The 13,582-nt window shown below is 38.8% G+C and overlaps 1 protein-coding gene across 5 annotated transcripts in view; it reads left to right on the top strand.

Annotated features, from left to right (window-relative positions):
- lama2 (laminin, alpha 2) overlaps positions 1 to 13,582 on the top strand; it is a 156,130-nt gene that overhangs the window by 47,614 nt on the left and 94,934 nt on the right. For all 5 annotated transcript variants that reach the window (XM_067481811.1, XM_067481810.1, XM_067481809.1 and 2 more), the window contains exons 7-14: positions 696 to 785; positions 2,981 to 3,098; positions 4,020 to 4,198; positions 4,283 to 4,382; positions 4,728 to 4,785; positions 5,549 to 5,651; positions 6,509 to 6,649; positions 9,933 to 10,097. In XM_067481811.1, coding sequence (XP_067337912.1) covers positions 696 to 785; positions 2,981 to 3,098; positions 4,020 to 4,198; positions 4,283 to 4,382; positions 4,728 to 4,785; positions 5,549 to 5,651; positions 6,509 to 6,649; positions 9,933 to 10,097 — 954 coding nt within the window. The remainder of the gene's footprint in view (positions 1 to 695; positions 786 to 2,980; positions 3,099 to 4,019; positions 4,199 to 4,282; positions 4,383 to 4,727; positions 4,786 to 5,548; positions 5,652 to 6,508; positions 6,650 to 9,932; positions 10,098 to 13,582) is intronic.

Here is a 13,582-nt window from a genome sequence, read left to right as displayed (position 1 = left end):
TGCACAACTTTTCTGTTCTGCTCTGTTGTTTGATTTTTGTTTTTTTTAGTTACAGGACAATTAAAATGTATCAAAGGAACTTGAACAAAATAAAAATCACATTTTTAAATTTTGACAGTCAATGCTACAGTATGTTCTGTTTACCTTAGTCACACCATTTTTAAAGGTTATATTTCTAGATATTCATATTCAGCAATGTTTGAAATGATTATTCATAATCATGTCACAAACTATATCAAGTCTGAACTAATAATTAAGATACTAGTATTTAGTAAGTTTGATTTAGTATTCAATATAACTGCGATTCAGTAGTGGTAAAATACTAAGGGTAAGCACAGTGACTTCGTTTCTTAAGTACTGTTTTTTAATTTATCATTGACAATTCATATAAATGTATACACTAAATATATACACTGAATATTCTACTATCTTAAAAAACATAATCATACAGCCCAGGAGTTGAATTTGTATTCCATTGTACATCCATTTATTCACTATTCTTTAGTTTTACTGCTAAAACGCTAAAGTTGTGTAACTGTACAACACGTCACCAGATGTTGTTAGTGGCACCATTTGTTGAGTCATCCTTTATTCACTTAGATAAATATGGCAATTTTTGCTCTAATAATGCCTCCTAACCTGCTAATATGCTCATTTAAACCGTATTACTCATTGTTCTCTCTCTCTCCCTTCAGTACTACTATTCTATTAAGGACATCTCAGTTGGAGGCATGTGTATCTGCTATGGCCATGCCAAAGCCTGTCCACTCAACACTGCTACAAAGGTGAAAATCTTCACTCTGTCTCTCTCTCCCTCAGTCCACTTAACAATACCACGAAGGAAATGGAGCTTCTCCATACTATAGAATAGGAGCAAAGACCAGCCTCAGGCACCAGCTTTTTATCTACCGCCTTATATCACACCTACTGTGTGTGTGTTTGTGTGTGTGGCTGTCTGCAGGGGACACAGGTGACACAGAGAAGCGTTGTCTCCCATGTCACTTCAAACAAAGAAGTGTTTGATACCAGACACCTGATCTTTTTCTGTTCCACTGCTCGCGCGCGCACACACACACACACACGCACACACTCTTAGTATTGTGTCCTTTACATGTCCTGAGGCTTAACCCTCAAGTCTAACTTGGATGTGACACTGGTGTCTGGTCTCTTGGTGATGATGTCATAGACAAAAAGTGATGTCACTGATGTGAAATGAGCTCCAGCTTCTCCTCTTCTCTCGTCTTCCCATCTCTAAAGCCCATATTCAACAAGTGTGTAACACTGAAAGAGGAAGCAGATCAATCATTTTCAGCATTTGTTAATAGGCTAACTTATTCAGTGTTAATTTTCGTAGCTCATGGATCAAACCACGTTTTGTTTTTCTGCAGATTTCTAAATCAAGTTACCTTTATATAGTATTACCGTTATGTAGAACCCCAACCGTGGCAAACTTATGTGCTATTGTTGATTTTCCTTGCATTATATAAACTTTTAGTGGAGCACACAATGTGAGATTAAATTTGAGATTTCAGACATATTATTTGTAATGCATCATTCAACATTTCTGCAATTTCATTTGAAATCACATCATACATGAACAAATCACTTGTTTTTTTAATTTGAGTCTACATATACTGTATATACTATATATAATAGTGTACATATGCACACCTAAAATCAGCAGCTGTCTGAAAATACAGGGAAAAATGGCTCAACTCTTTTTAACTTTACCCTTTCTTTCCTCAAAATATTGCATTATAACATGTTTCTGTAATTATGCATATGTAATTTATCAAGCTTGAATGCGACAGTGTAATTTGTCACCTAATGATGCTGTAGATATTATATCTAACACATTCTTCCTACAAGGCATTTACCTCTTTTCCTTTGGAATGCATTCATCTATCCATGGAATATAGTCCTGGGCAGCCATTCAGAAAGCAAAAAAGGTGGAGACCTGTGAGCTGATTTGTTGATGATTTTCTACAGATAATTTGTTTCTATACATGCTCAGCACAAAAGCAGCCTGAAGCCAGAGTTGTAGCATTGTAGCTCAGATGGAAGGGGCAAATTCACTTGTGCCAACAAATCCAAACTTGGCTCTTGCTGCACTATTGTACCACTCTCCTCTCAGTTAAACCTGGCACACTCTCCCCATCAACCAATTTACAGGAAGTCCTAAATTCAATTACTGAACCTCAAAGTTGGCATGTTTCCTGCTACATACTGCTTTGACTGGGTTTAGCTTTGAATTTATTTTTCTCCTGGAAGAGCAAAAGCACCCTAGTTTGCTACCGACTGACAATCTGGAAAGAAAATGAGGTTCCTTTAATTGTAGTTGGCTCTACATTGTTTGATAGGCTTTTGAAAGGGCATGCATATTGGTAATTACCTGTTTGCATCCCTCAATTTTCTCACGCGTGCACACAAACACACACACTCAAACCTCAGCTCTACACAAACACAATGACAGCATTTTTTTGTTTTGTTTTGTTCTTTATTGGAGGGGGATCATTGAAAATCTCCTATCATTTAAGTCCACGGGTGTGTCATCATTAAACTCTAACCTCACTGTGATGGTAGGTGTGGTTACACGTGATAGGTCGCAAGGTCACAACCACAAAAGGTAAAGAAAATAAAATGTATTTCAACTTCAATTGAAGGCTGTGCTACTTTAACTGTGTTAAAAGTCGAACATTTGCAGCACAAGCTTCCCATTGCATGTGTAGTTGATTTAAATTAGTGTCAAATCATTTAGCTGCTTTTCCTTTAAACCATGTGGCTACAGTGGAATTCGGATTCGCCTACAAGTGCTACTGTGCCATATTTAACTGTCACTGAAAATGAGCGTCCAGATGTTGGAAGATCTCGCCTTTTAAACACAGTTGCTTGTGTCTGTTTGACAAATCTGTTAATCTGTGACTGACTCTTAATCTGTCGATCCTTGTGTTTGCGTGTGAATATTTGTGTGCGTCTGTAGAAGTTCAGCTGTGAATGTGAACACAACACATGCGGAGAGAGCTGCGATCGTTGTTGCCCTGGTTACCACCAGCAGCCCTGGATGGCAGGAACCTTCCTCACTCGACATGTCTGTGAAAGTAAGAAAAACGAAATATTTGCTTAATTTAAACACAACAATTACAACACACAAAAAAAGTCACTTATTTGGAAATTAGAGTTTTTACTGTACTGTTTGGAGCTTGTGTTTACTGGATACGTAACGTTACACAACACACTTATTGGTAATATGCTTAAACTTTTATGAACTCAGGATTTATAGAATTTAAAGGTGAAGCAGCAAATTGAAATCTACATCCATGCCAGCCAGACACTCTTTGATTACAAAACTGTATAAAGCCATCAAAAGTCACCTTTGCAGGCATCAACCTTCATCAGCTATGTAGCAGTCAAGCACTCAGGTTAGAGGCTTCCACATGTCACCATAAAACTAGGGTTACAGCATCTTCATTTTATTTCACACAGGCTACACCTGTGTCAGTCGTTGGCCTTGATGGTGAAAGGTCGTGACTGCCACAACAGTTAAAGAAGCAATCATGATACACAATACAACAGAACAGCCCATCCTTCCTGCATGTGAAGTGATGCAGCCGTATTGTGCAGTGAGGTATATCTGTATAGGTCTCTGTAGAGGGTGAAATGGTGATCTGTGGTGGGGATCTGCCTTTCCAACAAGCTAATATTTCATACATTTATTGAACACACCCATTAAACATACAAACTATTGGTGGAAAAAGTAAATGGCAACACTGTTTTTTACTAAATATTAACTGGAGTAGGGACTTGGCAAACCTTCTTCTTCTTCACTTTTTTTTTTTTTTAAATTGAATCCAGGAGATATGATAATATGACAGTTACTGTGTCAACATTAGAGAACAACGCAGTAGCCTCTGTGGATGAAGTACATTGATGAAAAGAAGTCCTCTTTGGGTCATGCACATTATTTAATTGGGGAAAAAAAAAATCATATCATGCATTACTGACTTTGTGTGTTTTTTCAGAGTGTAACTGCCACGGTAAGGCAGACGAGTGCCACTTCAATCAGACTGTAGCAGACTTATCACTCAGTCTGGACATCCATGGAAAATACAGAGGAGGCGGAGTTTGTATTGGTTGCCGTAATAATACTGCTGGCATCAACTGTCAGAGCTGTATCACTGGATACTACAGACCTACTGAGGTTTGACACACGTGCAAGCATCTCTAAATTTTTGAAAATTCGTCATCATTGAGCAAATGTTAAGTGTTTAAAATGGTTTGCCAGGTGAGTGCTGACTACGAGAACCCCTGCATCCCCTGTGATTGTGACCCACATGGTTCTGTAAGCCAATCATGTGTTGCAGATTCAAGCCAGGCTACACACAGTACGTGCACATACTTTATCTTGTCTTTTTATGTGTTAAAAAATGAACAACTTCAGTCGTTCAGAAGACAACACACAGGAGTTCAGAGTTAATGCACATTTTTAATTTTAATAAATTTCAAAGATTTCCCATGGAGTTAAGTTTTACATCACACTTGCGTCTTTGAAGATAATAATTATTTGGTATTAAAGATAATTTTATTCGTCTTTTAAATGTTGAGGGTTTTAATGTTGAGTTATTTTAGATGCAGCAACTTTAAAGCCATATCCATTTTTCCATTTTACTTGCACTGTTGTGGTGGTTTGTATTTTTCTTTTTCTTTAAGTCTGTGTGCTTGATTGACAGCCCAGCCAGCAGGGTCATGTCGGTGTAAGGAGGGTTTTGGGGGTCTGCGATGTGACAGGTAGGAGAGACACGCACACATACAGAAAGCTAGAGACACATGTTGACAGGTGAGCAGAACCTTTCAGCTGTTGTCTGTTCCACTTAGTGTTAGAAATTACCAGGAAGATTTCATTAACATCTTTGATGATACAGAATGTATTATCACATTGGATTACACTTAGGTTTCTACCTCATACAATCCAAAAGGGCAAGACAATGGTGTAAAGCATACTGTTTTTTTACTATTGTGAGTTAGTTTTTACAGCTTTTTTGCAACTTTGATAGTTTATGACAAACCTGGATTATGAAAATCTAGAAAAGAAAAACTGGATGTAGAAAAACCTTGTCAATTAACCGTCAGGCTAAAGCCCCAACCGGAGAATCCAACGAGACGCTTTCCTGTAAATCTGTCAACAAGGTGGTTGATCAGCTATCGTATTACTACATTTTGCTGCCATAATTAATAATATATTTTATCATCTTTCCCTTTGCAACTACTTAATTTCCCTGTGGATATGATTCAGGCTTAATTTAATCTAATTTAATATCGGAACGTTACCTCCAAACTTTTCAATGATCTGCTTTCGGATCAAACCAGCAAACTTGAGCAGTGTCTTTAAAATCACTTAAAGGATGTCTTCACTGATACCGAACCTGCTTCTTCTGGTTCTAGTTTGGGTAGTATATCTTCATAAATGCCAAGAAACTTAACTTTGACTTCCCTATATCAAAAGATAATGTGATTATGTGGTAGGTCTCTAATTCTCATTATTTGTCTGCAGATGTGCTGTTGGTTATATGGACTACCCATTCTGTCAGCGTTGTAACTGCAGCATGGAAGGGAGCACCAACGCTGACCCATGTATAACACCCTGTGTTTGCAAGGTATAGACTCACCCACATTGATATGCTGTTCAGCCATAATACTACAACCACCTAGTGGTTTTAACTCTATCTGGCCTGTGGCTATATGGGAAAAGTGTGACGAAATGTGTGTTCTGATAATATTTTTTTATTTTTTGAATATCAAATACACATTTCTAAGGTTTTTTTTTTTTTTTTTTGTTTTTAACCTAGCAATTTCATAGTGGTGGACTTGATTTACACCCATTGTTTTCACATCAGTGATCTTTCAAATTTATACTAAACTGTAAAGTAGCCAATTTGTAAGTTGCTCTTCAAGATGAACACTATGCAGTAAATAATTATCTTTTGATGGTTTGCAGTTATCAGTTGTCGTAGTGGTACAGTGTGAGCTACAGTATCTGTGGGCACCTGCCACACACTAAGGTCAATAGTATTAACAGTTTGTCTGTTGCTGTTGGAGAAGATGGCTGATGCAACACAATCAGTAAAACTGAGCTTCCCTTTCTTATCCTTTCTTCACACTAACAGATCTAATTAGTAGTTGTTGTTTTTTTTTGTTTTTTTTTTTCCCCATCATCCTCCATGGTGAATTGTGGGAATGAGGCTTGGGCATGTACTCTCGCTTCCAAAACAGTTGAGACTTATGAAACAGAGCAACGAGTATGTATATTTTAGTTGTGAGTTTCATGCATCTCGCCCCAGGTGGTTTTAATGTTGTGGCAGATTTGGGTACACTTATATGCACCTAAATAATGACAAATGCTCTGCGCTGACATTTCTTGCCCCGTCATTATCTTCCCCACATTAAAACTGCAATAACATGTCTCGTGCTCATAATGTAGAGCACAGTCAATTTCTCTTTCTCCCTCATGCAGGAAAATGTGGAGGGGATAAATTGCGACCGCTGTAAATTGGGATTCTACAATCTCCAAGCTGACAATCGACGTGGATGTGAAAAATGCTCTTGTATGGGGGTTGCCAGTCAGTGTTCTGCTTCCACCTGGACCTATAACAATGTAAGCAACTATACACACTCACAGCGACGATGTCTATTTATCTGGGTTGCACATATACACATCTGTTTAAATCAAATGTTCACATCGCATTGATTTAAGCAGTTCAGTTCACCACTTATTGCTTGTAGCCAACAATCTTGTTTTGCTCTGATTTTTTTCTTTATTTTTTTCTTTCTCCTGACTGAGTTACCAGACACTGAAGGTTAGCTATACAAACATAACTCACATTGCACTGTTCACTTTCTGTGGCGCTTTTGCCCTTATGGCCTTGTCAAACCCACATTTAAAACGGGAACATTTTAGAGCAGAATAAAATCATTTCAGTAGAGTTGCAGCAATTATCAAATCTGCTTACAGAGGCAATGAAGGTCTGTTGAAATGTTTTGTATTCAGTTCAACTTGCCGTTCAACAAACGACAGACAACAACAGAACAAGTTATCATGGCCTTAGACAGCAGCACAGCGAAAGCATACATACAACCTTACACTTCTGGAGTAGAAAAAAGACACATGGTTTGGAGACAGGAGTCAGCATTACCGATGCAGTGGCTTCAGAAAGTAATCAAAGCCCTTTAGGTTTGTCTTGGGAAGGGGTTTGATTAAATTTTACAGAAACTGAATCCAATTCCAAATCTGCTTATTAAATCCAAATCCCTTTTTTTCTATTTTTTCTGTTACGGTTTGGGGAATGAAAACTGTTAGTTGTTATTTGGAAGAAATAGATATTTCATTCATTTTCCCAAGAGAGGATGGCGTTTGCTTTTTAGGAGGGGGTATTGCAGCTAAGGCCATAGCAGCTAAAAAACATGGCAAACGTGGTTTATAATTCAGTGAATATCAATTAAATAGACGTTTTGCATTCCTGATACAGTTAATGTCGTCTGAAGGCCAATTTTTCTGCTGCACTGCTAGAGAAGGCAGGCTGAGGCTCATTGTTCTCAAGTTATGAAAAATGCCACACATTCATGATGAACATTACTAACCTGCAAAGGACCAAAGGACTTTGTCACAAGTACTGTCTCAAGTTTATTTAAAAAAATCACAAACTTGTATCATTTTGAAAAGTTTTCAGACTCGAGCACAGTTTGCAGTCATTTACATTTAGTCATTAAGCAGATGCTTTTATCCAAAGCGACTTACAAGAGAGGTACAAAGCAAGCAAAAATCTAAATTATAGCTTCTGGTCTTCATGAGGAAATCCCTACAAGCTGTGGCATTGGTTTAACCCTCGCCTCATTCTGAACATGCACTCTTGTGTTATCCTTATCACCCTTAAGTTTTGGAAATATAGAATATCAGTAGCATTAGACCCAGAAGCCAACCACTCTGCTTCTCTCACCCCTGCTCTGCCCGGCCCACCCTTCATCTACATCCTTATCGTGTATGTTGTTTTATCTAATGCAGAAATTCTGTACTTGCTACGTCTTCCACCGTCACGCCTGAGTTTGGGGGAAGTAGTAGACCAGAGCTGGTTCATGTCTTGTCCATGGGCTTGTCAGATGGGTTAGCAGGGTGAGGCTCACCCAAAAACCTAAGAAGGGAATATTTTTGCCAGAATGGTTAGAGAGTCTGGGTTAAAAAAAAAACTCTTATCATCTTCCCATATTATATTTTGAGAATAATACAGCAAAAATATGAAGAAAATTACATGCGGGTATGTACTGTAGCTTTAAATTTAGCTTTAAATGCATATGCATAAAGGGAAGATAATCACATCTCTGATTTCCCAAAAGAGGTTTTTCAGATGAAGTTCTGAAGATGTTCTTCCACACTATTGAACCAGTTTGATAAATATCCTGGAGGCACAGAATTCATCACTAGGTGGAAAATGATGAAAATAATCTACCTCTGAGTTTTTATAGCAACATCTGGAAATTGGAAGGATATTAAGTGTAAAAGCAAGAAGAGCTCTGCACAATGTAGCACAGTTGATGTGAGAACAAGAGAGGAGACGAGTGAAAATGAGGAGGAGAGGGAAGAGGGAGGAGGTCAGTCCTGGAAAGGAGAAGGGTGGAGGCAAGACAAGAGGCAAGAAGGAAAAGAGGTGAAAAGAGGAAAACAGTTTTTGACTGACTGGTGGAGTGGGAAAGGAGGGAGGAGGAGGCGCTGACAGGATGACAGCTCAGATTTAGACACAGATAGAGTGTGTGTGTGTGTGTGTTTTCAAAAGGCGAAGCCAAGGTCAGGTTAATTGCAACGACAGATGTGTGCCTAGATGTCTCTTTTACCCACATACACATACATGCACAAACACACAGACTCGTTCAGGAGTTGAGGGGGAAAGAAAAAAACTGTGTAGGTGTCAGTTACAAGACTTTCTAGCTGACATGTGACTTATGTAGAAAATCTTTACACATATCCTGACTTTTACATTTTTATTGATACAGCCTCTCATTCTGCGTTCTCATTTCTCACATTGGACTGGACTTGTAGAATGTAGAATACTGTTGGCAGTACTGTTAGAGGTATGAATACTTCAGATCATTGGCATCTAGTTTGTTTTAGCTGTGATGCAGCAAATATTAAGGTTGGGCTTTAGCAAAATAAGCCTTAACTGAGCCTTTGCTAGTAATTATGATAAAAACTGTAGGTGAATTTAAAGCCATATGTAATCATTCAAAGAAGTATTCACCAGCAGGTTTTACTTCCTCCAGTGCATTCAATTACTGTTCTTAGGAAGCAGATTATTAGGTTTATTAGTTTTAAGCTTTTTGTACAGTCTTATAAGAATAGTGTTCCACAATATAAAATCACATTGAAATACTTACCAAAGTGCTAAATATGTTGACTTCGATCAAATATTACGGTTTTCTTTTCTGTTAAAATGTTCTATATCCATCTGGAAGAATGAGCAAAGTGTGAGTAATGCGTGTCAGGAGTACTTCTAAATCCAACATTACCGATATGGTTACCAAGCTTCTAATCTGCTGACTTGCGTGCTTATCTTGAAATAATCAGTCAGTTCTGTTTGATTGCTACCATTTATTATTTTACATCTGAACAGTGCAGTACATGATTCACTTGCAGTTGAAACGAAAATTCGCAGAACAGTTCTTGTTGAACCCTGCTCTTTGCTGCAAAGAAAATGCAGTGCCTTCACAAAATGCCCAAAACTTTGCCTAGTTTTCCCATATAGCACCACACAGTTTCTGAATGTTGAATTTTAAACTGTCATCACACACACACACACACACACACACACACACACACACACCTACACACACACACACACACACACAGCAAGCTTAAAAACGTTTTTTTCTTCCTGATGTATATTTTGTAGGAGACTACACTAACAGGCTGGCACCTTGTTGGAGACACAGGAGGGAAAGTGTGGTCTGTTCACAGACAGACTCCCCCATATCTGAGTGTCCGACACGCAGATGTCATCAGTGGCCTTGGCTCCGCCTACTACTGGAACGCACCTGGACTGTACCTGGGAAACAAGGTTTGAGTCACACAAACATTAGACTTGTGCTTTAATGCATACTGCACAATAAAAAAAATAGTATGATTTCTTTTAAACACATCTGCATTTCTCCACCTCACTACATATCTGAAAACAACAGACAGATCAGATAGATGGATTAATTACACACGTGATTATTTCTGTGTTTGGCAAACTATGATAATTTATTTTGATGTCTAAAATGCCTATTGTTCAAGCAAAATGTTTAATTTTTTTGCTAAAGATTTTATTTGCCGTATAAACATTTACACAATTTGAATGCAGGATAAACAACGTGTCAGAACAGAAGCAGCTAATGTTTTATCTGACTGTTGTTCCACCTTTAGGTTGCTACTCCTGCCATTTTACAATCTAATGACTTACTGACGGGCAAATATGCAAAAGTTAACACAAGGCTACATCGTTAGACTGTATAAACATTTTCAGTTTTATGATCTAAAAATGTATCCCCTGGATGTAAGCCTAGTGAGAACGTGTCCTGCTGGGATGCTCACCTCCCTCCCAGCCCTGCTTCTCTGGATCAGCTTCTGCTAATGTCGACTGTTTGAATTTCCGCTGTGGTATTCTGTGGCCATTATTAGACTTTATCACTCCAGCTGGCAAATAGCTGCAGTCCATGTTTCTGAAGTCGAGTTGTTGCCTCACTACAACATCAGACTGACTGTGATGTTTGTCTTGGTGTCATGGCTTAGAGGGATATACCACTGAATTTCATTACTTTGTACCCCGCAGGCCTGGCTTGTCATCTCACTTCTTTGTCTTAACCTCCATCCCTCCCTCCCTCCCTCTAACCATCCCTCCATCCCTGCTTCTTTTCATTGGTCTGCTCCTCCAACTCTCTTTTCATTTCTCCGGGACTCCCATTTTTCACCTCCCCGTTCCTAAGTCATCTCCCTCTACTTCCCCCGAGCTCTCCTCCCTCTCTCCGTGTGTGTGTGTGTCTCTCTTGCTCGCTTTGTGTCTCTCAGGGTAAACAGTGTTTCGCCTGTTGAACTCGATAATCAACTGTTTTTCTCTTAGCACACACAGTCACACACATAAACAGCAGCACATATTTTTATTCACACACACACATAAACACTCCCACTCCCAAGCCTATATAAGTCAGATAATGATGTGTTTTGGAGGCATTAGGGACAGTAGAGCAGAACCAAATGCGTCCAAACATGGGAAACAAATTGCTACTGTGTGTATGTGTGTGCACAAACGTGTGTGTGTGATTGCTATAAGCAGTGTGCGAGTACTGTATGAATAAGTGATTCTTTGCTTCAATCTCTGATCGTTACAGAGAGATGCTATGTGACTTGACTGCGATTCATTCTCTCTCACTCACACACACACACACACACACACACACACACACACACACACACACACACACTGTGGTCTGTCATGTTAGCGTGTATCATTGGAAGTGACAGGTTGTGTGTGTGATGACAAGCCAGCAGTGGAAATGTGAGCAGGAATGTGTGTGGGATAGCAGTCTTAATTTTTGTGCATGACCTCTTGTATCAGTAATGCTAAGGATGCTTATTGGCTTGTTGGAATGCTCGTTGGATGCTCATTGGTCCAGAAGCCTTCCACTGATGTTCATTGGGCATTCTATTGCCTATGTAAGTCCAGGCACTACTCATGCTTAGTTAGCCATATCATTAAAATTTGCTCATTTTAAGGATTTTTTTTTCTTGCAGGCAGAGAAGTAGGTTCAGCTTACAATGAAAAATATAAACTGAATATCATTTAAAAATGCATGTGCATGTCTATAACCACCTGCCCTTTATTTAACAGACTTGTTACTCAAACTGAGGGTCATCTGTCCAAGGCGTAGGTACACATGATGCCTACAAATTTTCAACCTCAGGACCAACATCATACTGGATAAGTGAGGTTGTGAGCTTACCTTCATCCTCCCAGTCTGTCATTCACTGTAACTGGTCACCAGTGATACACTGGACTCATTGTCTTGCTCTGCGGCATATTATGTGTGTGTAGTCTGCTTCCTCTCCAGGCTGTTCAGTAGTTGCAGGATTTGCCCTCTTGGCTTTGGGCCCGATCCAGTCATGGTTTTGGTTCAGTTTGTTACATTTAACAGAAACGTACAACTCAAAAAGCAAAGATTCTCACTAGAGAAAGTTGGGGTTGATCATTTTTAAACAATGGCCAACGTCACAGCTCATGCCTGCTTCAGAGTCGGACTGCTTAACATTTAAACAATCAGGTTAGTGGGGCTGTGACTAACATGACTGTTGTAGCTCTTTCTTACCTTGGGGGAAGCAGTTTTTGTCAAAAAACATAAAATGAACCCATGGTACACTATTTGACAGACTCAGTTAGAAACCTGGTGGTGAAGATCATTGACCATTTAGCAGATGACAAGCCAGATATTTCCCTTAGGAGTGAGTACAGACCAACAAAAACTCTCTTCTATTCTCTCTCTTCTAATTCTTGTCCAGGTTTTTTAAAACTTTTGAGTTTTATTTATTTATTTGTTTTACCTTGAAACCTGGGATGATGAAACCATCTCAGAAGACAAACTCAGTCAAGTCTGTTCCTTTTTATAAAATATTCAATTTAAGCAGATGTTGAATGTGACACCAGAACCATATTGTTGTTCTTATGTTGGGAGTTTCTGAAAAGTACAAATCACAGCAAATAACTGATTTCGACTATCTGGATTTTTTTCTGAGCGGGCAAGTGGTAAAAAATAAATGCTAAATATTGGTAAAGTATATGAGTAGCACATTATTTTGAGCATATTTCTAACAGCCTTCAATAGCTGTCAGATCTTACAATCCCTGTATCCATCTTGTACCCAGATTTACAAAGAGCAGATTCACAGTCAAGATGGATGAATGCTCGAAAAACAAAACATGCTCAGCATTTCTGGGGGAAAAAAAAAACAAAAAAACAGATGGACAAAAAAATAGAGCGTGAAGCAGGGAGATAAATGGGTGATGGATGATACATGAACATGGAGTGAGGGGAAACATCCTTTGACAGCTGATGAAGGAAAGCTCAAAATATACTGAAACTTGACAAACAGCTCAGCTTGTTTCTTATATCATCCAACCTCCTTCTCTGCCTCTATCTTCTCCTGTTTTCTCAGCCATCTTTCATCTTTTTTGTTTTCTGTATTCTATAAACAGCGATAATCCTTTATGAAGGCAAAATGCTACAGGTGCAAACCTGGGGCAGAAAAGTGGCAAACGTGTTGTTAGAAAATGCTCTGATTTCACTCTAGTTGTAGAAGTTGACACCTCATAGCTGTGATGAATGAAAACTGTCTTGAAAATGTTTCTGTAGAACACTTTGTAGACCACACTGTGGGGTGGGAAAATGGTCTTTTGCATGAGGAACATCAACCTTTACCAAACTACTGAGCTGTGACTTATGAGAGAAAAATGTGTGCAGTATAGTTTAGTGCCACTCCTAATTACATGAGATGGATTTCTCCTCCAGTTTCC

Source organism: Channa argus, chromosome 17 (genome assembly GCF_033026475.1).
Source record: "Channa argus isolate prfri chromosome 17, Channa argus male v1.0, whole genome shotgun sequence".
In the NCBI taxonomy this organism is placed as follows: Eukaryota; Metazoa; Chordata; class Actinopteri; order Anabantiformes; family Channidae; genus Channa; species Channa argus.
This window is presented reverse-complemented; position numbering and strand designations above follow the sequence as displayed.